The 26,094-nt window shown below is 39.1% G+C and overlaps 1 protein-coding gene across 1 annotated transcript; it reads right to left on the bottom strand.

The window, feature by feature from the left end:
* Window positions 1-846: 846 nt before the first annotated feature.
* GABRA6 (gamma-aminobutyric acid type A receptor subunit alpha6) lies at window positions 847-24,658 on the bottom strand. The gene is made up of 10 exons (XM_077186637.1): window positions 24,171-24,658; window positions 23,941-24,059; window positions 23,631-23,698; window positions 22,019-22,239; window positions 21,837-21,919; window positions 21,097-21,240; window positions 20,525-20,677; window positions 17,104-17,363; window positions 8,212-8,472; window positions 847-3,292 (listed from the first exon to the last, which is right to left on the bottom strand). The coding sequence occupies exons 1-10, from the start codon at window positions 24,206-24,208 to the stop codon at window positions 3,242-3,244; spliced, it is 1,398 nt and encodes a 465-aa protein (XP_077042752.1). The 5' UTR covers window positions 24,209-24,658; the 3' UTR covers window positions 847-3,241.
* Window positions 24,659-26,094: the final 1,436 nt, after the last annotated feature.

Genomic DNA, 26,094 nt, shown 5'->3' with positions numbered 1-26,094 from the left:
GAAGAGAACCAAGAATGTAATGAACTAAGCAATGACAAAGTCACCTCTGAATTTTATTTGCATATGAGAGAAAGGCCTTGAGTTTGTTACCTGACAGGTAGCATCAAAATATCAAAACACTGGACATTTCCCTTTATCAGGACATTTTCTTCACATTTCTGGGGTTTATGCAGCTCCTGTTTTAGCTGCTGGGGAGGACTATCCTTTGAACAGGAGTGGATGATCTCAAGGCTGATCTAGAGTGCCCTTGCATAATTTCTATGTCTTAAAACTGCTGAGTTCTCATTTGGCTTAGAAATTATGAAAAAAAATGGGGGAGGAGGGGTAGAGCCCAGATGAAGAATAATAAAGATTTACATGTAATCACAGGTTCTAATTTACTATGAAATAATTCTGTATTTTTGTTCATAGTTATGCTTTTTCTTGCACTTCTGATCAAGCAAAACATGCTAAAACTGAATGTAAGCTACATCTGGTCACTTTGTGTGGGCTGACACCAGAGCATCCTTTAAACCAAGATCCACAGAAAGGGAAATTGGTGGTGAATAATGTGCATCAGAGTGCAACAGCTCAATGTAATTGCACATCTCCTTCCCACAGTGCCCAGTTCCACACATAGGAATTCCCATCTTAGAGCAACTTTAGCTTCTGCTCTTCCTATTGCAGTACAGTCAAAAATATTGGAAAAACCCATATCCCTCAATTTCCTTTCAATTTGTGATACAGAAAGAAATATATATTCTTTATTATGGTGTAATTTATTTATTATTTATATTTTCTACAGAAATACATATGTATATATGCATACAGAAATATATACATATATGTATATAACCTTTTTCTATTTCTCTGCTCTTTTACTGTCTTGTTTGGTTGATTAGTGTTTGACCATAACCAGGATTGTTAAGAAGTGACATTAATTTTAAGAAATTGCATTTATTCTAAGATATAACTTGACATTATTAACATTATTGATTACAGCTGTGTCTCTACAAAGTATGTAACAGGAAAAATACACATTCCCCTCCTACCATTCAAAAAGCTGAGAGCCCACCCTTTTCTGTCATATCCACAAAAAAAGCTCTTTGGAGAAAAAAGATAAGCAGTCTTTGTGCTGATGTTGAAATGCGTTTTTAAATACCAAGAGCTACTAAAACAATTTTAAGATGATGATACAGCTTCCTAATTGGGAAGTTACCACCATTTTATACATTGAAATACTACATTTCAAGGAAATAGTCACTATTTAGTAACTCTCTGCATCTGCTGTAAAATTAGTATTCAGAATTCTATTAAGCAAAGACCAGATACAAAATTTAGCTCCTTTAGTGTCACATGTTTTACCATAGCTTTTAAAAATTTTCATATTGTGCATAAACCAGTTTTAAAATCCTCTGGAAACTCTTACAGATATTAATGTACTCAAAATAGATATTAGTCAGTGAAGCAAGAGTGAGTATAGTTATTTAAAAAAATAACTTCTGGGTCCCTACTGCATAATTTCCTTTTTTCAAAATGAGATGTATTTACAAATTATAAAATATTTGCCCAGTATCCATAGTTTAATTTTTTTCTTACAACAGTATAAAAAGGCTGAAAATAGGAAAATTTTTTACCACTTCAGTTTGAAAGGAAAATGTAGATAGAATTCCATGCACTTACAAATACATCCAAGTGCCAGCCTGCAGCCAGTCAGAAAAAAGCAAATAGCAAATGTGACATTTCTGTACAAACAATATTTATTATTGTGGAAAATCCTAAAATTGTTCCATTTAAGCCCTTCAGAGTTAGAGAACAGGGTGTGCAAAAAGGATTTCCCATGACCACTCCAGCCACCACCCTAGTAAAAGCTCTAGAAACAGGAGGAGGAAAACAGCTGGAGCAAGGCCTTCAAAGAGTTAAAATGGTCACAGTACCAATAAAAGAGTTGGTGACTTAGTGGAATCAATTAGTCAGCTTGTAAGGATTTCCTCACAGGAATTAAGATGTTTGTGTAGACAAAGCAATTGACCCTGAATATTCTGAATCTGTGCATTATTTCATGTTTCTCTTAATTTTATCGTACTGAAATTTCAATATAGGATGGAATCCTTAATTTTTATTTTGCTTCATATAAAACTTCGTTGTGTACTTCAGTCTCCTCCCAATGTCCATTACACTGCAATAATTTGGTCTTGGGTTTGGTTTGATTAGGCATGTGTACATTCCTGGGAAGGATCATGGAGATGAAGGAATTCTGTTAACTGTTTGTGTTGAGAGTGACAAAATATTATTACCTTTAAACTCTGAATGTGCTGGCAGTTCTTTGGCTCTAGAAAACATTTCTAGGGAGTTTGCTCCATGCAGTTCAGTAGAATCAGCTGACAAAAAGCTGTTCCTTAACTAGTAATCAAGACCTGCTTCCAGGAAGTTCCCTGGAACTGGAGGCTTGCATTCAGCCTCACTGGTAGCTGCATCTTTCTGTCTATTCAGCTTTAGACCTTGAAAACTCCCTGAAATTCCAGTCCTCCATTTCTAGATCCTGCCAAGAAATTGTTTGTTATTAGTCTGGTTGTACTTTAATGGTGACTTTCAACAAAGAAAGTTACACTGTGGTATCCAAACAGCTAAAGCACACAAAAAATAGCTTATATTTCCTTTTTTTCCTTGTATCTCATTCTTTTTAAGTGTCATCTCAAAGATGAAAATTAAATTAAAAATAATTAAGAACTAATCCCTTATCTTTTATATGAAAAGGTTAAAACAGGATAGAACTACAGCTCCTTTTCATAGGATTTCCATCCAACATTGTTTTGGGTCAATTTCAAATGCTGGAAATCAGTACAACTCCTAGATTTTCACTGCAATTATGCCAAGTTCTACCATTTCAGAGTCAACTGAGTTTAGCAATCCTTATTCTATTAAAAAACCCCAAACCCTTTTATTGATGTTTCATATAAATTTAACATTCAATTGTTTACAAATGTTTTAGAAGAAATGAACATTCTTTCCTTTGACAATTAAACAAATAATTTGACAAGAACTTCTGTAGTAGAATCATTGTACAAAATATTAAGAAAATATTAATTAGATCCCTAAGAAGTTTGCAGCTCTTGATTTGTCCAGAGTTTGCATCCAGGTAATGTCCAATAAAAATATTCCCTGATTGAAAACTGAGATCACCTGTGGAAAGACAAATCCTTTGAAGTCTCTTCAGTGCTCTGTGACCTTGAGTGATTTCCTTGAAATCTTGAGCTGTTCTTCAGTTGGACTGAGGGTCATTTCGAAAATGCATTGCTGAAGGTTCAAAAAACTGGAAGAAAAATTTAGAGAGGTTTAAGCTGTGAGTTGTTAACCACTGTTAACAACAACTGAGTTAACCCACAAACCCATGGGATTTCTGACTCTCTCAGCAGACTCAAAATAGAACTGCACTACAAGGAGAATCCTCTTAGAATTTGATGCTCATTACCTGGATCATCAAAGCTCAGTTGTTTAGTATGTATGGCACTGACTGTTCCTCTTAACCTTTACTTTTCTTTCCAGTGTTTAAACTGAAAAATGATGCAATGATATGCACTAAAAGCTTTGTAATACCAATGTACTGAAGCTAAATACTTTTTCTGCTCTTGCTTCTTTCTCTTTTTTATCCCACCTGACATCATTAGCATCTTGGACTTATTATGTAACTCTTCTCCTGCCATCCTGCTATGTTCTCTGCATCCAAATAATATCCAGGACTCAGCAACTTTGGTCCATTCAGTGACTTTGTAGCTTTCTGTGCTCCCAAACATAAAAGCTGCCTCTGCTTCTTTTTCTGGATTTATCATCAAAATTTTAGCATCATCTCCTTATCTAGCTTGATTCACTCCATTATTCGATGTTTTCTGACACGAGAAACTGTAATATAATGTTACATATAAAAATTAAGATAGGTGAATTTAGAAGTAAGGTGCACAAGATGATGTGGGATATGCATTGTGAGTTATGTGGCAAAGGTAGTACTTGCAGCTCTTTAAAAGGGGACTCTTTGCACTCTAAATCAAGCAAATTTTAAAATAAATTAAGTGTGCAATTCACCCACCAAGGTCACTGTCATAAATTAGTATTCAGCTCAAGGACTAAGGAAGCTTTACAACAGAAAACAAAGCCAAAATATGCTGTATAAAAAAATAAAAAGCTAGAATACCTTTTTCCTCATTTGTCAGAAAGGTTTGATCTTCTTTCAAGAACCTTTCTATTTGTCTAATTTAGACAAATGTGTCTTTTTCATTACTGTGTAGAGCTTTTTGTGGATGGCAGATATTACTGTACCCTACAGAAGAATATGGACCATAGAAATGTGCCTGTTCCACCCCCCATGTATAAATCATGGGGACGCTACATCCTCAAACCTTCCACCTAATTTAATTCACCTTACATAGAGAGGGAGTAAGTCCTCTTAGAGTAACTCTGATGCTTTATTTTTTTCATAGTATAAATAGCACAGTGATATCACTATAGTTAGCATCTGTAGCATTAACTTATAAAACCTTTTGAGAGAAAAGGGGGCTTATCTTACAGCTATCTTACAGCATTTTCTGTGCTCTGAAAGTAGCATCAGTTATTTTGTACATTTTGTAGTCCTTTTGTTCTATTAGGTTCTACCAATACACAGTCTAACCAGATCCAGACAGAGAACTTTGCTAGTTTCTTTGTTTTGACCAGTACAATTGATGCTCTGCAATGCTCTTGCTACTCCCCAGTGCAAACCCATTTACACTGAAATATCTTATGTATCAAGTTGCACAGTGGATGACTGCTATTGAATAAGAATGTTTTCCCACTTGTTCCAATAGAGAATTGAGCCCTTTATTTAAGTATTAAGACCAGAAGATGAATGTTATCCCCATCCATGTGAAAAAAGCATTCAGGTGAATTACTTAATTTTAAGCTGGATTTTTTTCTCTCATTTCTTTTTTCCTTCAGAGAATGGTGCTGGTTTTGATGTAAAATATAGAAAATATTCATCTTGTAATGAAAGTTTGCTACTAAGCTTCCTGGTTTGCAAAGCTTGACTTGGTGCAGGATGTGTGGAAGTATAAATACAGAGTTCAGGCTAAGACACCTTTGGTGTCTGTCCAATCCTGGATGCTCTCCCTGTGAGGGTGATGAGGCCCTGGCACAGGTTACTCAGAGAAGCTGTTGATGCTTTATCCCTGGAAGTTTCCAGGATCTGATTGTATTGAACTTGGAGCAACCTGGTCTAGTGGAAAGTGTCCCTGCCATGGAAGGGGTGTGGAATTCTGTGATCTTCAAGCTCCCCTCCAATCCAAACCAGTCTATGATGATAACATTCAAATGTTTAAAGGTGTACATTTCATTAAAAACACTTTCTTCTTTATACAAACTTCCAAATCAAAAAATGTCTGGGTAATTTACATACTCTTAGTTTACATGTATAGTAAGAGAAAAGATATCTAACCTGAAGAGAAAATTATTAATGGCAGGGGAAGAAAAAGTTATCCAAGGAGCACTTTCAGAAGTTGTCAGTCCCCAAAGTTCTCACAAATCTTATGAGATACTGCACATAAAAATGGCTTTTTCATTTCTGTAACACATTATCTAAGCCAAAGAAAATTGCTTAGTGGTGTATTGAACTTGTACCAAACAGCTCAGAAAAGAGCTCCTCATTTCATGCAGCTCTGTGTCATTACACTAACAAGGCTGCTCCTTCCAGCCAAGGCTCTGAATCCACAACATGAAATAAAAAACTCTGCTTGCTCCTCCTTCAAAGCCAAAGGAAGAGCCTGGCCAGAAAATAATGATAGCAGGTGAAAATCACCTTTGATTCCAGTGCTAATAACCTGCTTTTACAAACAGGGCCACGAAATGCCTGATTCATTCTCTGTGTACCTCCAAAGACAGGAGGTACCTGCTTGGTTGGAGCACATGAATTGGTGAATGATCTTCTGTGCTCCAAACTGCACTAATAAAAATCCTAGAAAGTTGCAGTGCAAGAACTGGTGTACTGGAAATTTGTCTATTTCAATAAATTAATTAGATTTTTTTCCTCCTTTTGTTTTTTAAACAAAAGTCCTATGAACTCAAAAAAGTAACTTTAAAAAGCTAATATACCTGAAATAATGCACAAAATGCACTTTTTAAATTGAATAAGCTGAATTATATAGTAACAACATTAAATCTGTTGGGCCTGAGGGAGCCAAAGATTAAGTTTAACTGCCCTTGAAGCATTCCATGCTTTGTTCACCCAACTTTTCTATCTTCTCTCTTTGGAATTAAAAGCTTACATATTTTTAATATATTTTTAAAGCAAAAAGAATCCTGTTTGTTGAAAGTAACAACTGGTGATAACGTTTGAACTAGAAACCTAGCAGTGTATATCACAATTATTATTAGTTATAACTGAGTGCACAAATGCAGAAATGTAACTTAAGAAGAGCTTGGTCAAAATTTACACAATTGTTTATGTTCTTCATGATTCAAAACACTCCAGCTGTCAGTACTATTCTCTTTTCTAAGTCTTGCTGCTGGATTTCTGTTATTCTGTAATGCTACTACAGAACATCATTTCTCAGCCTCTGAGCATGTTTGTGAGCTTGCACAGTAGCATTTAAAAATATTTATAGTCAGCCCTCAGTCCTAGATTTTGTAAGTATTTTAAAAGCCTGGCTCTAATGTTATTATTAATATACGAGGTTTAGTGTAAATATTTCATCACCACCAGGGGAAATGGCAAGTATGTTCCAAATATTTCCAGATCCAGAATGTGAATGGTTTAATCACTGGAGTCTTGGCAAGCTGAGGAGCTGGCCTCTAAATAGAGAAGTTGTCATGATCAGACATGAGCTTTTCCAATCCCTTCTCTGAGATAAGTCATTTGCACACATAGTCAATATTTTAACAGCAGGATCAGTAACTCTGGCACAAATGCTAAATTTAGCACTGGGCAGGGTTGGAGTGGCCAGGAGCTGGCAGCTGTGACCTCTTGAGAGACATCTGCAGGAATATTTGTGAGAGACAGTGTCTCCTACCTTCCTGCCCTCACAGTTCCACAGAAGCTGCTTGGCAGCACACCCCATCCCTGAGAGACAGCGTTTTCAGATCATATTGGTAGCAAAAATTAGAGTCTGCTAGAGCAGCAGCCCTCAGCAGAGGTGAGGTGCCACCAACCAGCTGATCAGCACTGCCTTGGTTCTTTGAACTGCAACATCTCCTGGCTGCCCACAGGATTTCCCTCAGCCTGCCTTACCCTTGATCTAGGAAATAAAGGTACAGCCTGATCCCCACTCATACCAGATTTCCAGCCTCTGTTTCTATTGATGTAGGGACTTTGTGCATTTGGTGCTATCTAAATACCATCATTATCTCCTAGCTGTCCTAAATAAATTAAATGTACCAATCAAATTGACTGCAATGTACAGTGAGATCCAAAACTCTATAGCAACGAGGCAAATGAATATATTTTTTACCAAGGAAGTAGGACACTATTAACTTTATTTAGGTAAAAAGGGGGAAAAATAGAGATTTAAAGCATTAAAGAGTTAAAGTTTAATGACTGATTACTGACTGATTATTCTAGACACGCTCAATTTGCAGGGCACATGTCTCTTCTGGACCTCATGGATATCTAAAGGTGTAATCACTCTCTGCCTGATTCAAAGAAACTTAAGAAAAGATTTTTCAGGTTTATTTGCATAAGACAGTATGATATATATGAAAAAAAACCAGGAAAAATGTATTGAAATGTACAAAACTAGGGACTCTTGATTCACAAACTTTATACTGCAGTTATTAATCATTTGTACTATACAAGAAACTTTTTGGGGAACCTTATGGTACTAGCTCCCTGAGAATACCTTGGGATATTAAAGTTCTTATCTCTTTCACTTCATTGCTTCAACAGACATTTCTAGCATTCCTTTCAACAGGTTAAGAAATAGAGGATTTAAGATCAGTTTGTTTGCTGAGAATATCATCCTGTGCTGTCTTAGAGAGCATTTTCTGCTCAGTGCAGCATGTGTTAGAGAGAAGTGTTTACATTTGCCCTCTTCAAACAGCCTTTCTGCATTGTACTGAGTGCTACAGCTGATTTTTTTGATAAAACATTCTAGTGTTACTCAGAAAGGGCTGATGAACTGAGTTGCAACAGTAAATGAACAATTGAAATAATGCTGGCCAAGTAAACATATTGCATATCATAGTTGAGTATTCAGAAAATTTACTACTCACTTCCATAGTGTCTTTTGAAAGATAAACAACCCAGTACACCAGATTGAATCCTGCAAATGCCACTGGAAAGAGGATCCTGGAATACTGGTCTATTTTACTTGCACCTCCAATAGCTGGTGGTTGTGGTGGGGCTGGTGGAGGAACAGGCAGAGGTTGACACTGGGATGCTGTATTTGATATTATGCTGGGCTCAGGAGACTGCTCTGCCTGAGATGCTATGGAGTTCACTCTCTTCTTCAGGTTAGAGTTGGAGTCAGAATGCTGGGAAAGAAAAAAGAAGAGGGAAAAAAAAGGTGATATTTGGATACAGAGTCTCAGGTTTTGTGATCTTTACATTTCTTTCCACCTTTTAACTTAACTTTCTGATTTTACTGTTGCTTCTCTGCTATAGTGCAATATCAGAAAATCATAAAAATAATGCATCTATACAGAAGGATTTATATTTTTATGGCCTAAAGCTTTCTTGTAAAGCCATGAAAGAATATGTGCTTTTCACATTGTTAACATTGTGATAAGTGGAAGCTCCAAGAGAGAAAAAGAGAAGATGGAGCTAAATGGGAAAGAAGATAATGGTGTATCCAAATTGCAGTAGGTTGGTATGACTGAAGTGTGTGCAGATATGGATCAAGATTAAACCAAGCAACAATATGGGCTGGCTCAGGTGCAATCTTCCTGGCTGAACCCATTGATGAGTTTAGTAAACGCTGAATGGAGTCATGCAAGAGCTACAAAACTGCTGCACCAAAGGCAATTGACTAACTTTACAGCTGCTGGAGACATGAATGCTGAATTGTCCTTGTTTTTTCCAGGATAAAGTTTCATTTTTAAATATATCTCATAATTCCCACAGCACTTCCATGCATACAACTGAAGACAAATATACTCAGCTGTAATGGGACTATTTTTATTTTCATTTATGGTGAAATGAAACCAAATTACTCCCATATTTTGTGCAGCATTTGCAGCCAGGTCCAATTACTCTTCAGAAAGCTGTATTAAAACTCTTCTGAAAATTCAGCCAGAACTCAGGGACATGGAGAGCTTACTAGGCTAGCATGTATATTAATTTTGTACATGTTTTATTTGGGACCACATTGCCATTATTTTACTTTCACAAGAGTAGAAGTGATGGAGTTCTTCCTTCCAGAAATGATTAGGAACAGGCCCACCCCAGGTTCCAAGCCTGCTCTAATGGATATCAATTGCTCACTTTCACAGTAATGTCAAATAGGAGGAAATAGTAAAAAACCTTGCTGCTCCTGCCATACCCCAGGATGGCCATTTGTGGATGCATGGCAGCAGCTCTAAGATTCATCTGATGGCTGAGAAAATACAGAGGCATGATGTGAGTGACTTTGTTTTGAGATGAAGTACTGTAGTGTTCTGTTAGTATGGAGCTTAAGCCTAAAACTTTGTCCATAAAACTCATTTCCCTGATTATTGAGGAAAAATCTTGTGCAGAAAAATCACACAATGTACACAGATGTTCTTGGATTTGAATACAAAGATTTTCTGGTCGGCAGAACGAGATGACCAAATGACTGAAGCAGATGAGGGAAGTCTTGGACAATGTAAATAACTCCCAAAATAACAGCACATACATCTACAGTGAAATGGAAGACTAACATTGGAATGATTTTAAGGTAGAAAAATGCTATTAGATAGGCAATTTCCAAAGCCATTCATTGGGAGTGATTTAATGACAACCATTCACATAAATGTAGCCTGCTGTCAGCATTTTTGGGATTTATCTTGCAGGATTTCTAAGCATGGGAACAGATTTTAGTCAATCAGATAAATGACTGAGTCACTAAAAGGAAAGGAAGCATTTTCTGAAATACATTTTCCACTCTTGTACTTGGGCCACAATTTCTAGATAACAGACTAACCTAGCACAGCTGGTGTCTCCTGGGTGACTTGGAATAGTTGTAACAGGAATTATCCTTCCCGAAGTCATCGTAACTGTCAGAGAATCAGAACAATTGACATTTCCACAACAGGATGCCAAGTTTTGTTCATGAATGAATGGACTGGTATCCAACTAAAATTAGGGAGAGATGGATTTCTCACAGCTGATTTGAGTCTAAACAAAAGGTGAAGAGTTGAAGTTTTCCTTACTTCAAAAGGAAAAAGGTACTTTTTCTGTATGTATTTCCCTTACCTCTTGCCCTCTTCTTCCCCTACAACCAACCACCACTTCCAATTTGCCCTCTATACATGATATGGTTGGTGTGATGTTGTGAATGGGTATTAAAAAGCATTCCTGCTCTGTGCCTATCTGGAACACAGATGTTTCGTTTTGTATTTTGCAGTAACACAGCAAGCAGCAGACAGATTTAAATGGAGGATGAGCTACAGATGTGTCACAGAAACAGAAAGAGGGTTATCCATGTCCACTTGCACTAATCATAATAATAATAATCCCCCTCTATGAACAGACTGGCTGGCTGAGCCTGCCTTCCTGCTTTCACTCCACTTCTGTTCCATTTGCCTGCATGCCCTGCTTTAACAGAACTGTACAAACTGTCAGGCATCTCATTTTCTCCATCTTGTTTTTCAATTTCTGGGGAATAACTTGACCTTTTGTGGAGACTGTGTGGTTCCTAAAAATACAAGTGTTAAGGTGAATCTTAGTCCTTTTAATCTACAATATTCTGGTACAAGGCTGGTCAAATTCTACTCTGGATTATTCAAGCATGAATCAGGAATTACAGTGCTGAGGTGATGGAGTTAATAGTAAGCAGAACAGATGTAGTGTATGGTTATTGGGTGTTTAGTACTGAACATATTTAGAAAGTGGAGGTAGGAAAATCTTTGTGATCATTTGAATAAGCACTTGGAAAAGTGTAATCCTGGTCATTATTTTATTTATATTTATTAAATCTCATTCCTATAGAAGGGAGATTGCTAAAGAAGGAGGATTATCTCAATGTGATTTCTTCTCAAGAAAACACCCTGAGCAGTTCTTTTCACTGTCTTTAACAGTCCTGTGTCCCCATAACAGCAAGCTCAGGGTCAAATCTATTTTCTTCTAAATCCCTACTCAGGATATAGAATTCTAAGCCAAAATTTATCTTAGATGTGTAATGAGGATGTCTCTCAGTATGGGAGTTTTTTGTAGACCAGACTGCTGCCCCAGAACTGGGGGAATTCACTGCTAAACCAAGAACAGGAGGCAGTGAGGAGGCCTGAGGATAAGAATATAATTCCTTATTACAGTTGTTCTGAGCAGCAGCTACAGTAATTTGTCTACTGTATCTAGATTTAACTTCTCCTTTTGACAACGATTACATACAATAACATCATGAAATGTTAACAAAACAGAGAAAATGGAAATGAATAGCCTATTTTGCATAGCTCCCAGAGCCAATCACTCAAGTAAGGACTGTTTTACAAGCAGCAAGAACAAGAAGCCTGAGGCACAGCACACTGTGTCGTAAGGAAATAATGGATTTTCTGGAGTTACTGAACCTTGATTCAGAGGTACTCTTGCACTCATGTGGAATGTTAGTCCCATCAGGCAATTAAACTTGCAGCTCTGTCTGAGCAGGCAGTGACACAGAGCAGATTGCCAGTCCATTGTTGAATGTGACAGCACCACAGTGCACTGGTATGGAGATGGCCTGTAAGGCACAGTCTGCCTTCTCACTGAGCTTTGCAGCCAAGCTGTCTCATCCCCTGCAAAGCTCACACAGCACTCTCATCCTCTCTATAAAGCTCTGCTCTCTCACAACACTCCTCAATATCACCAGAAGTTGATTATACTCAGAATATCTCAGGAGGCTTTCACCAAATTTCTTGCCTTCCAGATCTAAAAAAACACATCCCACATAACCTTGGAGTAAATAAAATTCTTTGTCTGCTCTCTCTGATTCCTTTGGCGCATGCTAACTGTGATTTATGAATGCACTTTGTTCTCATGTTTCTTTCCCTCAAGAGATTTCTGTAATTCATATTTGTAGAATTCTCTTCTCTGTTGCTTTGCACTGCAAATGCATATTCTCACTATCAGTTTAGTTTATGATCTAACAGTAACATCAGTCTCTTATATATGCAACCCAGATACTGGCTAACTTTAAAAAACAAATATCTGTATGTCCTTCCTTATCTCTCTTTTACTCCCATCTCTTTTTCCTGCTAGCAATGCAGTAAAAAGCGGTTCATGACAATAAACTCTAGAAGTTTAGATAAAAAGAATATGGTATTTCTTCATTTCTTCATAATTTATTTGATTAAAGACACTGAACTTTCCTTATATCAAAACCCACACAGAAACCAACCTAGAAGCAGAGCTCAGTGTCTGTAAAAGGCAGAATGCCTAATTAAACATATAACATTTTTTGCCTCTGCTCATTAGTGGATACAGTTTGAGAAATTTCAACCAGTACAGACATAACAGCATGCTAGTGACTTATCTCCCAAAGGGGGAGTTAACCATGGTTTAGCCCCTACATCCACCAGGGTGATCTGCAAAGCCTCTCCTTGGCTACTGAGCAATCTACATGCAGTAACTTCCAGCAGGAAAGTTCACTGCACTATGCAACATCATCTTTTGGCCATGTACTAAGGAACCTCCTTCAACAGAGTCCTGTGCAGTTTCAGTGTCCATCTCATGGCACAGACTCACTGTAAACCCTAATTTGGACACTTCTTTGAGTGCCTCATCTGTGGGATCTGATTAAAAAAAAGTATATTGCAAATAATGTGTAAATAGCTATAAACAGTGTCCTGCATAATCAAAAGCTGAGTATAGTTTAGAAGTCATTAACAGCTCTAGCTTCAGGCATCTCTTAAGGAATTTTAAATTACCTTTGCTAGAAACACTGAGGACAAACATGCAGACTTGTTTTCATCATTTTTTACCCTAGTAAAAGGGTTAAATCACTTAGGTTAAATTGCTCACTTGGAGCAGGGGAAAACCATGTTCAAAATCTTTCTTAACCTCCAGGAAATGAAATTCACTTCTCTCAGAATATAGCCTAAACATCAAGTGAAGGTGAATAAGGAGAGAGGCTGTTACCTATTACTTTAAAGCTATTTTATTTTGCATGGAAAAATCTAAAGATCTATATAGGCAGGAAGCATAACTGAAAAATACCCAATTCCCATTGTATTAAAATTGCTGTCATATAAACCAGATATGCAGTAAGGAGAGCAGAGACTGGAACCCTGGTCATTCTCTTTTCAAAGGGAATGAGCTATGGTAGAGTTTCTTCATAACATTTATTTCTAGCATGCCAGAAAAAACATATAATTGGCACAGAGCCTCTCTGCTGTCAAAATATGTTTTTACATTTAACAGATTTAAATTTTCAAAGCCACATTTGGCTCTTAAATCTATCAGTGTCTGTCCATATGTTTTTTTTCTTATAATTATATTTACTTTATTTTGTTCTCACTACCCTCCTGCAAAAAATTTGCTGGGATTATGTCTCAATGTTGTCAGTGAAGACCTTAAAGCATATAGCTGTTTTAGGGTGATACTAAAGGGGGTTGTTGTCCAGACAGAAGTACTCTGTTACACCAGGATATTCATTAAACAAACTCAGTATATTCTGACATAATTGTAGGAAACTAAATCCTCTATACCAGTGACAGCTGTTCTGCACTGGCCAGGTTAAAGGGAAACAGAATCCTCTCCTGCCCAAGCTGTGCTGTTTTGAAACAAGGCTGGAGGGAGAAAGAAGCTCTCCCAGAGGTGTTGCACTGCTCTGTGCTGATTTCTGTTAAAACATGAGGACTTTTAGAACACAGCTGTGAGCAAGCTGTTACAGGGTGGTAATCTGTTGTCTTTTACATGTAGCCTCTCACATGGAAAGCATGTCTTTTGATCCACGGGGTCATTCCCTGACCATCCCACAGAGCATTTCTGCAAATGGTGTGCTCCTCACAGTATCACCAATTCCCCTCCCCTGCAACTTCCAGGACTGGGATCTCCCAGGGAAAAGAAAGCCATCAAGAGGAAACAATGCAACTGATATAGAAGAGATCAATTTGAAATGGATTTAAAAGCTAAAAGGCATCATGGTTTTATATGTGTATGTATAAGATGTTTGGTTTAGACATGCTAAAGCCAGCTTGGCCACAGTGTGAGTAAGAACAGGTTTGTGTCAGGGTCCAGATGAAGGCTCAGCTTGCTGCCCTCGTGTTCTGCAGAGGAACACCCAGAGTTTTGTATTTCACACAGGGATTGCCTGCAGCTGATGAAGAGAGCAAGCCAAACCCTGCTCTCAGTTAACTGAGGTAAATAGAGAGGCTTTCCTGGAGCCAGCCCAGGCCTGCTGGGCTTCTCAGCTCTCTGCTGAGCACACGGGCACAGCCTCATCTCTCTTACTGACCCCACCACAGTTCAGTGGCTGCAGCATTTTCTCCTACTTTCATTCTACACTAGAGCAGAATTTGGTCTTCTGACAGATTTCTTTTCTGAGTGTAGAGGTTTTTTCTCTACATTATAAAAACCTGTGTGAGAGACTTTAGTCTATTTGAATAAGGCAAAATTTTAAATAAAGTTAACTAGATGGAAAAGAAGGCTGCTTAGTATTTTATTTTTTTGTTTTTTTTTTTTTTCAAAAAGCATTTAATTTGAAATTATATATATATATATATATATATTCTGTAGATATGTTTATCTTGACTTTGGGCCCTCACTCTAGCAGGAAACTGAGTCTTATGCTGTGTGCCTTAAAAATATCTGCCCTAGGATCAGTAATGCAGTTATAGAAGCACAAGGCTCAGGAAGAATGACAGTCCAGAGGAAATGGTTATACACATGCAATCAGCCTGTATTAAATACACTGTTAGCATTCAAATTAAACACTTCAGGTCTTTCTCATATGAAATTATATCACTGACTGCAGTATATCTATGGATGTGTCAACATACAAAAGTTCCTTCCCCCTTATCTCTACCAAAGGGGAAAAAAAAGGAATGAAAAAAGAAAAGCTTCTTAAAATCTCTTATCCCATAATCACTCCTTTTTCCCAGAATGCCCTTCTGGAAGGGAACGTTTTAAATCCAATAGCTAATTCTTCTAGAAACCTTTTTGACTACATCATCTTGCCTTCAGTTGTAAGTACCCTTTGTTTTTATGATCTCACTGAGTTTGCTCTTTCTGTTATTGAAGTTCTCATAGACAACTGATCCTGGGAGAAGAACGTGGTGGATGTACAGGGCTTGAAAATGGCTGTCTTGCTTTGAGCAAGATCAGGTCTGTGGAATTTTGTGGGCTGCTTAAGAGACTGAGTTTACTTTGGGGCCTAAATGTTATGGGATTTACTACTCCTATAAATCTGTATGCTGTCAGCTAGATGTAAATAGTTTTCTTGAGCAGATTGTTGCAGGGTGATTCCTGGATGTGTATTTTATTCCTAGATGTTTTCTTTTTTCTTTTATTGATTTTTACTTGGAAAACCTAACAAGTGAATATTTACAAAACAGGAAGGAGGGTCTTCAGTTTGCTCTTTGCTTAAGGCTGAAGACCTTGATAAGAAATTTGAGCCTTTTAACTTCTTTATTTTTTATTCATTTTTTTCAACAGAAATTTTATGTCTGGTGCCTACCTTGGTCTGCTGTGATTCACAGATCATGTAGATCTGGAGGAGCCCTGTCTTAGCTTATCTGGGCAGAAGCAAGAGGTTATTTTTGGATCAGTTGTTTTCCTGAGACTGGGAATGTGAGGGGGTGGCCACAGTGGCTGTGAATGCACCAGCAGCACGTGCAGTCAGCCTAATTGTTTTTGTATTGCTCAGTAGGGACCTTTCAGGGAAAACAAAAGTAGTACTTCTGTTTTGTTTTTTCCTTTCTAGAAAACCTCCTTATGGTTAACTCCAACTTGAATAAGGAAGTGTGTGAAGGACAGGTCCAAGCTGGTGTTCCTCTTCAAGATGTAGCAGCTATCAGTATTTTCTTCATGCTATATAAAACCAGGTAAACTTTTTGATTTTTCTTTTCTGATAGCTTGTCCTCCAAAAAAGAGTCAGCAAAACTTATCGACTTTGATTTTAATAGTTTGAAAGTACTTAAATTTTGTAACTTTAACTGCTATTTATCAGCAAATGTGGAAAAATTACTCTGTGGTGGGTAGGGTGTTGCCTTGGTATGGGCACCTCTCAGCCTGACTCCCTTATTCAATTACGGATTCAGAGGTTTGGCAAAATGTCATTCAGATTGTGATTTCTCTAAAAAGGGAAATCATGGTGGTAGTAAAACTGGTTTTGAAACAGGAAGGCCACAATGATAAATAGTTGAACATATGCTGTGAGACAGCATTCACAATTTAGCATGAGATTTACAGAGTGAAATTTGCAAGCAATTCTGGCACAGATTTTGATACTAGAAAGACTTCCTCTCTTTCACGTGTACCAAAATCTATCCTTCATTTATGTTTTTTTCCCCCCAAAGCTTCTACCAACACAGATTTCAGTAAGAGATGCCAAGTTTATGTATAGGCTAATTACCCATCTTCCAAATGGCTCACTTATGGTCTGTACCCTTGCACTACAGTGATTCCATAATCATCTGGCCAATGCACATGTTCAATCCATTGTACACTGTCCCACAAATTCTGCAGACTTGCTGGGAACAACAGCTGCCTGACCACACTGCCTTACAGCATTGCTCAGGAGAAGTACCATGGATAATAGTCTAATGGCTTTCCTTAAATACCTAGCCAAATAAACATCACCCTGGAAAATCATATTGCAAATTTAAATAAACACTACAAATAAATGAAGTATTTTCAGTTTCTGGAATCAGAACAATGTCTTTGATAAATATACACAATCTGCTTACATAATCTGCTTCAGGTTAAGATCACTTTAATATTGTTTTGCATTCAGTACTTCAGCTGCCTGTTCCTATATGATGCTTATTATCAGAAAAGCAAGCAATTACCGAGACAATCTCGTCCTCTGCCGGTACAGTTGCTGCTGATAGTGCTGCTGCCAGTGCTGCTGCCCTGGCTGCCTTCCTCATTGCTCTCTGAGCCTGGAGATTGGTGAAGTAGTTGACAGCTGCAAACTCAATGAGTGCAGAGAAGACAAAGGCAAAGCACACGGCGATGAACCAGTCCATGGCGGTGGCGTAGGACACCTTGGGCAGAGAGTGGCGAGCGCTGATGCTCAGGGTGGTCATGGTGAGGACTGTGGTGATTCCTTGGAAACAGGAGAAAGAAATGGGGGGCATTAGAACTTGGCTTCAGCCCTGACACTCTTAAATTCACATACATGGAAAAACCAAAGCACAGCACCCTTTTTGATTTTAGCTGTCATCCTACATCCCAACAAGACTCCTAAGTATTTTGTATCCTTTAAAAACTCATGTGTACTGGATTCAGCATCTAAAAGGTCTGGGAAAACTTCCTTAATGCATTGAGGAGACTGAAAGATAACAACATATTCTAGATGGGACAGCTTCTTAGAATTGGATAAATATGGCTATAACAAAATCCAGCCTCAAAATTTGAAGGAGGTTTTCCTTGGTGGGTTAGTAAGTATAATGTTTGGCAGAAACCTGGATTCACATATTGTCATTCCCCAACAGTGATCCTCTCTTTCTCCTGTTGTAGCACAACACATGGCTTACAGAACCCTCACTAAATCAGTCAAATTCTACATGAAAAACAGTCAGAGCCTGATCCAAACATTTGAAGTAATAATGCTTTGGTCCCCTGAGCTGTTGTCTTTAATCACTGGATACATTTTTTAAGATTCACTAAGAGTATCTTGATTTGAAAGCTCCCCTAGCTACAGATAGGGAAAGACAGAAAAGCTACTTCTCTAGAGCTGCTTATCTATTTTCACAGAGAAAATCTGGTCATGTAGCTCATGGGCCCCATGGTGTTCTTCACATGAATTCATGAATTTATTCTTTCTGTGTTGGAGTGTACAGCATTAATAATGTAGGAAATAGACTTACTTCCTACTGCTGCCTGATACAAGCAAAAAATGCAAGAACAAACTCAATCATTTACATACAAGCCTCTGTGACTCATATTTACTTATAATTATGCCTGCTAGAATGTAAAAACTGTGGGTATTTAAAGACAGTAAGGTGGAGAATATCCTCTTCTATTTTCTGCAGTTGGGAAAGGGTAGGTGGCAAAGTGAAAGATGTTTTAATGTCATATTGTGATGGTCATGTTGAGTCGATGAAGCAATATGCTATGAGTGATGCTCAGAGGAAAGGATGCAGTGTCATAGCATATTGCAGCATCCAGAAAGGGTGACATTATTTTCAGAGTTTCTCTGCAACTCTTTCACATGATGTGGCTTGCCAGCTGTCTGAGGTTAACTACATCCCAATGTCATTACTTCTCACATTTTAATGAAATACAAATAGGAGATGGTATAGAAATATGTAGGATTCCTACTTCTCCCAAATCTGCCAGACTCATTTTATTATATGAATACAACTATGCTGAGATGCATTTTAATTTCAAAGGTCCAGAATGAACTTTTTGAAAAGATGTGTGATTAGATTAGAATCTGTCCATGTGCTAGTTAGTAATAAAATAGACATATTCTGTGTCTGAATAAAAACTTACTGCAGCAGGAATTTAACTTAGGAATAGGTCTCCTATTCTTTTACAGATATAGATAAGAATTCTCTCCATGTGGAGTGAATATTGATGAAATGCTCTGCACTGTGGAAAGCTACTTCATCAAACTGAATACCAAATTACAGTTGGTAAACTGTGCAACTGCTGATTGTTTACCCTTGTCTTTACATTTTGAACACTTCTTGGTAAGTCTTGAAGAATATGTTACATAATGCAAACACTGAAATCTGATAGCTGGCATCCATTTTGGAGGTAAACAAAGTCCTTGAATTATTTTGTGCTGAAAAACTGGTTTAGGCACATCATTATTCTTCTACTATTAATATCTCTTCTCTCAAACTTAGCTTTCAGACTTACAAGTACAAGTGAAAATTTACAATTCAAGTATTTGCAATATGATGCATTTTAAAATTTTCTTCTTCAGTGAAAAAGACCAGTAGTTTTTTTTGCTCATAAGAAATTTGCACTCTTTTCCTTAGATTAAGGTATTCAGAATCCATGGGATATTGAACAAGTCTGGACTACAAATTCAGACTGTGCCCTGGGAGAAATACAAATGGAATAAGGATTGAAATATTCTTTTAAAATGCTATCACTCTTTTCCACAATACAGAAAGGAGTTAATTGTAGTCTTTTCATAAAAGGTTTTCTCACGTCCACATTACCCTTCAGTACAACACCTAGGAGCTGTTATTCCAGTGTTTGGGGTATTTATATAATTATTACCAAACCAGCTACAGAACTACTTGCACATCTCTTCAAGAATGTAGTTACCTTCCATGCCCACTATGTTGCAAGTATGTTTTACTCCAAACATAGAGGATGTAACTCTACAATCCAGAGATGCAACATGAAGCCAAATCAGGTAGCATCATATCTGGAGTATAAACCTCAGATAGGTATGAACCAGGAGACTCAAAGCTTTGAGAGCATTAATTCAAACCCTTGGAAAGAAAGAAAAAGGCCCTGCCATGCAATATGGATACATCTCTGTCGTTATAACTTCAACCTGTGCTAGGGACATTATTCATCTCACTGATCTTTATCCATCTAAAGCCCTTGTTAGTTGTTTGGATACCTTCGTAACCAAGGGGAAGAGAGCACTCCAGAAGGAGTGTTAGATGGGGTACCTTCTGTCAGATAATAACTCCATGCCATGTGATTTTTTTTCCTTTTAAAGCTTTAACTCATATTGGTTTCGTGAGACAATAAATCCATAGGAAAAAAATCCTCTTGAAAAAATGGCATTTACTTTGAAATTGTCCCTTTCTGCATACAAAAATACACAGTGGAATACAATTGAAAATTGTCACAAACAAGTCTGGCTACCCAAGCATTCTGAGTCAAGAATTTTGACCCCCATAGGCAAAGTGACTATCATTTCCCTTTAGTATTTACTTTTGCTGACTGAACCTACTAGCTGCCTTTCCTAATCCCCCCTGGCTTGCACTATCTGATTGATAGAACAGATTCAATACAGTGAATGAAATGAAAGACAAAAGGAAAAACACAAATACCAGCCACAGTTCTTGCTGGAACAGATTCTTTGTTAATCCAAAACACAACTTGAGACAAGACGACAGTCATGATGCATGGAATGTATGTCTGAATGAGATAGTAGCCTATTTTCCTTTGCAGATGGAAATAGAGCAGCTGGAGTGAATATTCCCCTAAAACAAACAAGTAATGAAAGGAATGAATGAATGAATGAATGGTAGATGTGATGCTGAGCTCAAAGACCTTAACACAGCATACCAAAAACTGTCCTGGCTGGAACAGACTCCTTGTTAATCCAGAAAGACACCTGAGAAAGAATGACTGTCATAATGCAAGGAGTGTAAATCTGTATCATGAAGTAGCCCATCTTCCTTTGCAAGTGGAAATAAACTGTCATGATTACATATTCACCTGTTAAGAGACAAGTATGTCAGCATTATTCTGGCAACATGTGAGTGAACATTATTGGCTTAAACCCAACATAATATGTTCCAGTGAAATCACAGACCTCTTAGTGCATAATAAAAATAAGCTGCTTAAAAAAAGGTAAAGTGACCTTATGGAAACAAAGCAGAATAATATTCATTTTATGCACTGTTTTTACTGGGCTAGAGAGTTAGTGGGAATTCTTAAGAATATCATGAAAATTTTTTGTGTTTGATGGGACTGTATTGAAAAGCTGTCTTTTAAGAGACAATGGTTAGAATCTGTCCAAGGGTTTTACTTTTTAAAATGGCAAAAGATAAATCAATTCATTCTATATGAAAAAAAACATGTAATTTATTATCAAGATGTTCCAAACCAGTAGTTTCTACATGGCTCCATCTTACCTGTGTTAGATTTAATTGTTTCACTAGATACAGTTTGTCCTATGAGGTCATACTGGAGAAGACTGGAAGACTCCTGTGGTACTTCTACTGAATGCAATGGTCCTTTTTTCCAAGTATAAATTATTTCACTTTTTGGATAAGCATCTGAGTAACAGAGGGGAAAATGACCATTACTAATTATGTACTTTATAAGCAATTGAAAAAATATATAGAATAATCCCTTTTGTAGCTCAAATGCCCACAGAAACATGCATCCTACTCCAGGAAGTTCCTAACCTTATAAATGACAAAATTTAAAAAAAGCAACAATAAGAGAATGGCTGTGGTGGGACCTGAGAGGAACTAGCTGTCACTTCTTAATTTGTTAAAAAACAAACATATTGATTACCACAGCTCAACTAAATATTTTCAAAATTATATTACCACAATATTTCAAAATTGATTACCACATATTTTCAAAATTATAAGTAATATAGTAAATGTAGCAGAGGTTTTAATATTTGTTGAGGGACCAACTTTGACTACTAGAAGTGTAAGAATAATAAACAAGAAAACATGCTTCAGCAGTCACCCTTCAGTGGATAAATCAATGTCCATATGAATGGTCTGAGTCTCAGACAAAAAAGTAAAATTCTAGTATAAAAATACAACTTAAAATTTCAGCTATGTCACTAAGTAATATCTTAGGATCTTCTGACCAAATGTGTTACTTTAAAACGGGAAGATACAGAAAAACTTACAGCTTCCAAATTTCAGTGGACAAGCATGTCCATCCATTGGGAAATTCACCAACCTCATAGGACAGTCAGCATTAATGGTTAGTCTAGAACACACAGTTGTAGATAATGAAAAAATATGGTATGTAGGAAAATGCTGATAGAATCAAAAATACAGGTCAACCAAAAGCAGGGCAAGCTCTCACCTCATAGTGTAAAGAATAGTTCCATTCTGCATAATTCTGAAAAGTTTGTTAGGAGTTGTCATATTGTGAGCAATTGATTTTTTTCCATTTCTAAAAAACGTGTCTGGTGTCCAAATTTTACTGACCATTAAATTGTTCAGTCTCAAAATTTCAGTTGGCCCACTAAACTTCAGCCTCTCATCAGTCCATGTCTGACGAAAGAAGACATCCATTGTGTATTCCTGTGGGAAATAAATAGGGGTTGACATCTGTGTGGGGGTCAGCAGGCCCAAATGGCTGTGGGGACAGTAACTCCATGAGACAATTTAACACACATGTCAATGGCATTTCATTTACTGCTTAAACACTCAATCCTATTATCATTAAGTAGTTACTAAAAAAGTCATCCCTGAAAATGTATCCTATTTTCTTATTATTTAAAGAATAGTTACAAATGAATCATTGAACAGATAATTGGACAGGAGTAAGGAAAAAAAACCTAACCCTCATTGTACTCTCATAGCTATTAATTTAATTCAAAGTGACTGAGGTCTAAGCAAATACAAATGTCTACCTTTCAAAGTGCAAGACCAAGCTATCAATGTTTAATTGCCAGAAACAAAAAGACACGCTTGGTGACTCTTCTGCAGCTTCCTTTGGATATTCACAAAGTGAGAAAGTGAGGACTGATCTGAGTCACATCACAGCAGGATTATGGTGTCAAGTTAATATTAATCACTGGGACTTTTTTCCAAGAATTCTTACTAATATTTTCACAACTCTTCAGAAAAGAGGTATCTGCAGAAGTTGCTTAGGAAACAGAGCTAAACCTGGCCAGGGGCAAATTTTGTAAGAATGCAAAATTATGCCTTCTCTTTGACTGATGAAGAGCAGTGGAAAAACTTTGGTGTTACTCAGGGCCCGCAGTTGGGCTGGATTGCAGGCTCAGGTGAGCTGGTGTTAAAGGGGTGTACAAGGGCAAAAATAGCAGCCCAAGTCACTGTCTAGAAAGAGAACAGCAATGCCATCCTCACTTCCATGACTTAATGTGCTCCTGGGGGCTACTGATGCATAGTCAGAGTTCACCCAAGTCTGAACCTCTGTCTACACAGACTGAGTGCACCCAAGTCTGAACCTCTGTCTACATAACCTGAGTGCACCCAAGTCTGAACCTCTGTCTACACAGACTGAGTGCACCCAAGTCTGAACCTCTGTCTACATAACCTGAGTGCACCCAAGTCTGTGGCTGCCCGAGTTTGGGGGCAACCAGCACGACCCAGCACAGGGGCAGCTGTGTCAGCAGTGGCACCATTCCCCTGCAGCTGCTCATTCGGTGTCCTTCCAGCAGGCAGCGTTCTGCAGAGTTGTGCTGGGACACGGCGCTCACCATCTTCTCAGGGTTCAAGAGGCATCTTTTACCTGCGGCCGTGCCCTCGCTTGAGGCTGTGTGTGCCCAGCCCCGGCTGGAGCGGCCGGGAAATAGCTGTATGCAGCTCTGGCCAAACTGCTCTGCTGGGCCCTAGAGATTGTCAAAGAGATTAAGCCTCGTAATCTGCTTTAATGACGGTCAACTCAGATGCCACCGTAATGAATCCCGGGAAAACAGAGCAGGGGCGCCGAGCGGGGCCCTTACCATCTCCACGTCGGACACCGGCCCGAAGCTGGTCACGTAGATGTCCGTCTTGACTTCTGTCACGGCGCCTGCGGGATACGGAGAGGGGCTGGGAGAGGAGCGGGACCCCTTGTTTGAGGGCAGCAGAGCCGCCCCGCAAGCGCGGGGGCTGCGGGGCACGGCAAACTTTGCTGTTCGCCGCCGCTTTTGGGGCTCCACCGCCTCCCTCCTGCCGCGGGTGCGGGACGAGCCGCTCCTGCCCGGGCAGCCGGGACGCTGCTCGCCTTTCCCCACCCGCCGGCTCCCCGAGGGGACGAGGCTTCCCCGCTACCTCCAAATCCCGGTCGGAGCCTGTTGTCGTAGCCGTCCAACAACTTGTCGAGGATGCGAGTGATGTTTTCCGAGTACAGGTCCGCCCCGTCGCCCTGGTCCCCCAGCGCCGTCCCCACGCTGCGGGCAGAGGCGAGTCCCCGTCAGCCCCGGGGGGAGCAGGGAGGGACGGCAGAGCCCGGGGCTGCGGGGAGCCCTCGGGGGTCGGCGTGGTGGTGGGGGCTCACTCACCTCACAGCCACACACGCCCAGGCGAGCAGCAGAGCCATGCCGCAGGTGTGTGCGGGGACGCTCCAGTGCCCTCAGACCCGTCAGCTGGAGCCGGTGTCGGCGCTCATCCTTCCCCCGGGCCCGGGTGAGGCTCTGGCACAGCCCGGCTGGCTCAGCCCCGGGTGAAGCTCTGGCCGGGCCCGGCTGGCTCAGCCCGGTTCCTCAGCCCCGGTGAGGCTCTGGCAGGGCCCGGCGGGCTCAGCCCGGTTCCTCAGCCCCGGTGAGGCTCTGGCAGGGCCCGGCGGGCTCAGCCCGGTTCCTCAGCCCCGGTGAGGCTCTGGCAGGGCCCGGCTGGCTCTGCCCGGTTCCTCAGCCCCGGCCCCGCGCTCCCGGGCCGGGCTGTGCCCGCGGCCGTGCTCGTCCCTCGGCTTCGCCGCCGCCGTTCAGCCTCATCTGACCGCTCCACGGGGGGAATTAGGGTTTGAAGGGACGGTGCGCGGCCGGAGAGCAGTGACAATAATCGAATAAGGCATTAGGGGAGATTAAAAGGAAGAAATCCACTGCTAGTTTTGGCATGGAATTAGCAGGGACCCGTTAGGAAATCTGGAAAAGCGCTGGCATCTTGCTGATAGAGATTATGTTAGAAATGGCCTCAGCTTTTATTATGTTTATGGTTCACAGGGAGATTATTATGCAGCTTCCACATCATTAGAACTTTGGGGAGGGGGGGGGACCCAACAGTTTGCAATTTGTTGGGGATTTTAACCTTTCTCAACAGTTTTCCTGATGATCAATTCTTCAGAATTGTACAGAGATGTCCAGTATCTAAACGCTGATATCTGGACATTAGACACTAAAAGTTGGTTCTGGTTCAGATTTCTAGATTTGCTTGTTTGTTTTCTTTTTTGTTTGTTTGTTTTTGTTAATACTAAGCTGTTTTGGAGGGTTACATGCACAGATTTCGCTCAGACTTTAAACCAAGGCATTACCAGGACTTTTGTTAGAACTGGAACTCCTTACTTCTAAACCACTGGGATTATATATCATTACTAATTTTGTCCTGATAAGTACTGACTGGATCATTACTGTCCCTTCCTTCAGTAAGAGTGTAGTAATGTAGTCTGCCCTAAAGGAAAAAAATTCACACTGCTCCAGCTTTTTTTGTGGCTTTATTGCTTCTCAAGAAAACAGTGAATGATGAAAACCGTGAATGATGTAAGAATGATGTGAATGTATGTCATTTAGCTACTCTGTAAACAAAGGAATTGGGTTCATTTTCTTTATATGGTAATACAGAGGGACTAATAAATACATCAAAATAAATTAATTTTTTTCATAATATTTTCTTGCATAAACCTCATTTTCTCAGCTCCTAAGAAAATATTTTAATTATCAAGAAATGGGAAGTATTCACATGAACCTAGGAAAGTCATGTATTTATTCAGGAGTAAAACTAGATTAAGACCGACACTGGGGTTCTGTGCTCAAGTTTTGTGTTTAAGAGAGACTGTGTGATACTACAAAACCAAGATAATTCAGTGATGTAATTAAAAATACAAGATATCCTCTGTCACTAAGTCCCTTTCCTTTTTGCCATGGGCAGTAATGTGACATAATCCACAAAGGTGGGCTCTGCATTCTGCCCGAGCTCCAGGTCTGCCTTTGAACAGCTGGGAACATGAGCTCCTGAGAGTCCCTGGAAATGCTCTCTGAATACACCAATGTGAATTCTGTGAGCTCACCATGGGCTGTGTAGCTCAGGATTTTTGTTAATATTCAGAGCCATTTATCTGCATTAATTTATTCATGGACAATACTATTGCATCTATGAAAAATCAAAGGTTTGTGTGAAATACTAAGTGGAACAGGGAAAAGAAGGAAAGGAAATTCAACAAATCAGAACCTTCTGGGGTTATGTTCTCTCTGGTCTTGATTAAAATCTACC

Source organism: Agelaius phoeniceus, chromosome 15, assembly GCF_051311805.1.
Source record: "Agelaius phoeniceus isolate bAgePho1 chromosome 15, bAgePho1.hap1, whole genome shotgun sequence".
NCBI classification, from domain to species: Eukaryota; Metazoa; Chordata; class Aves; order Passeriformes; family Icteridae; genus Agelaius; species Agelaius phoeniceus.
This window is presented reverse-complemented; position numbering and strand designations above follow the sequence as displayed.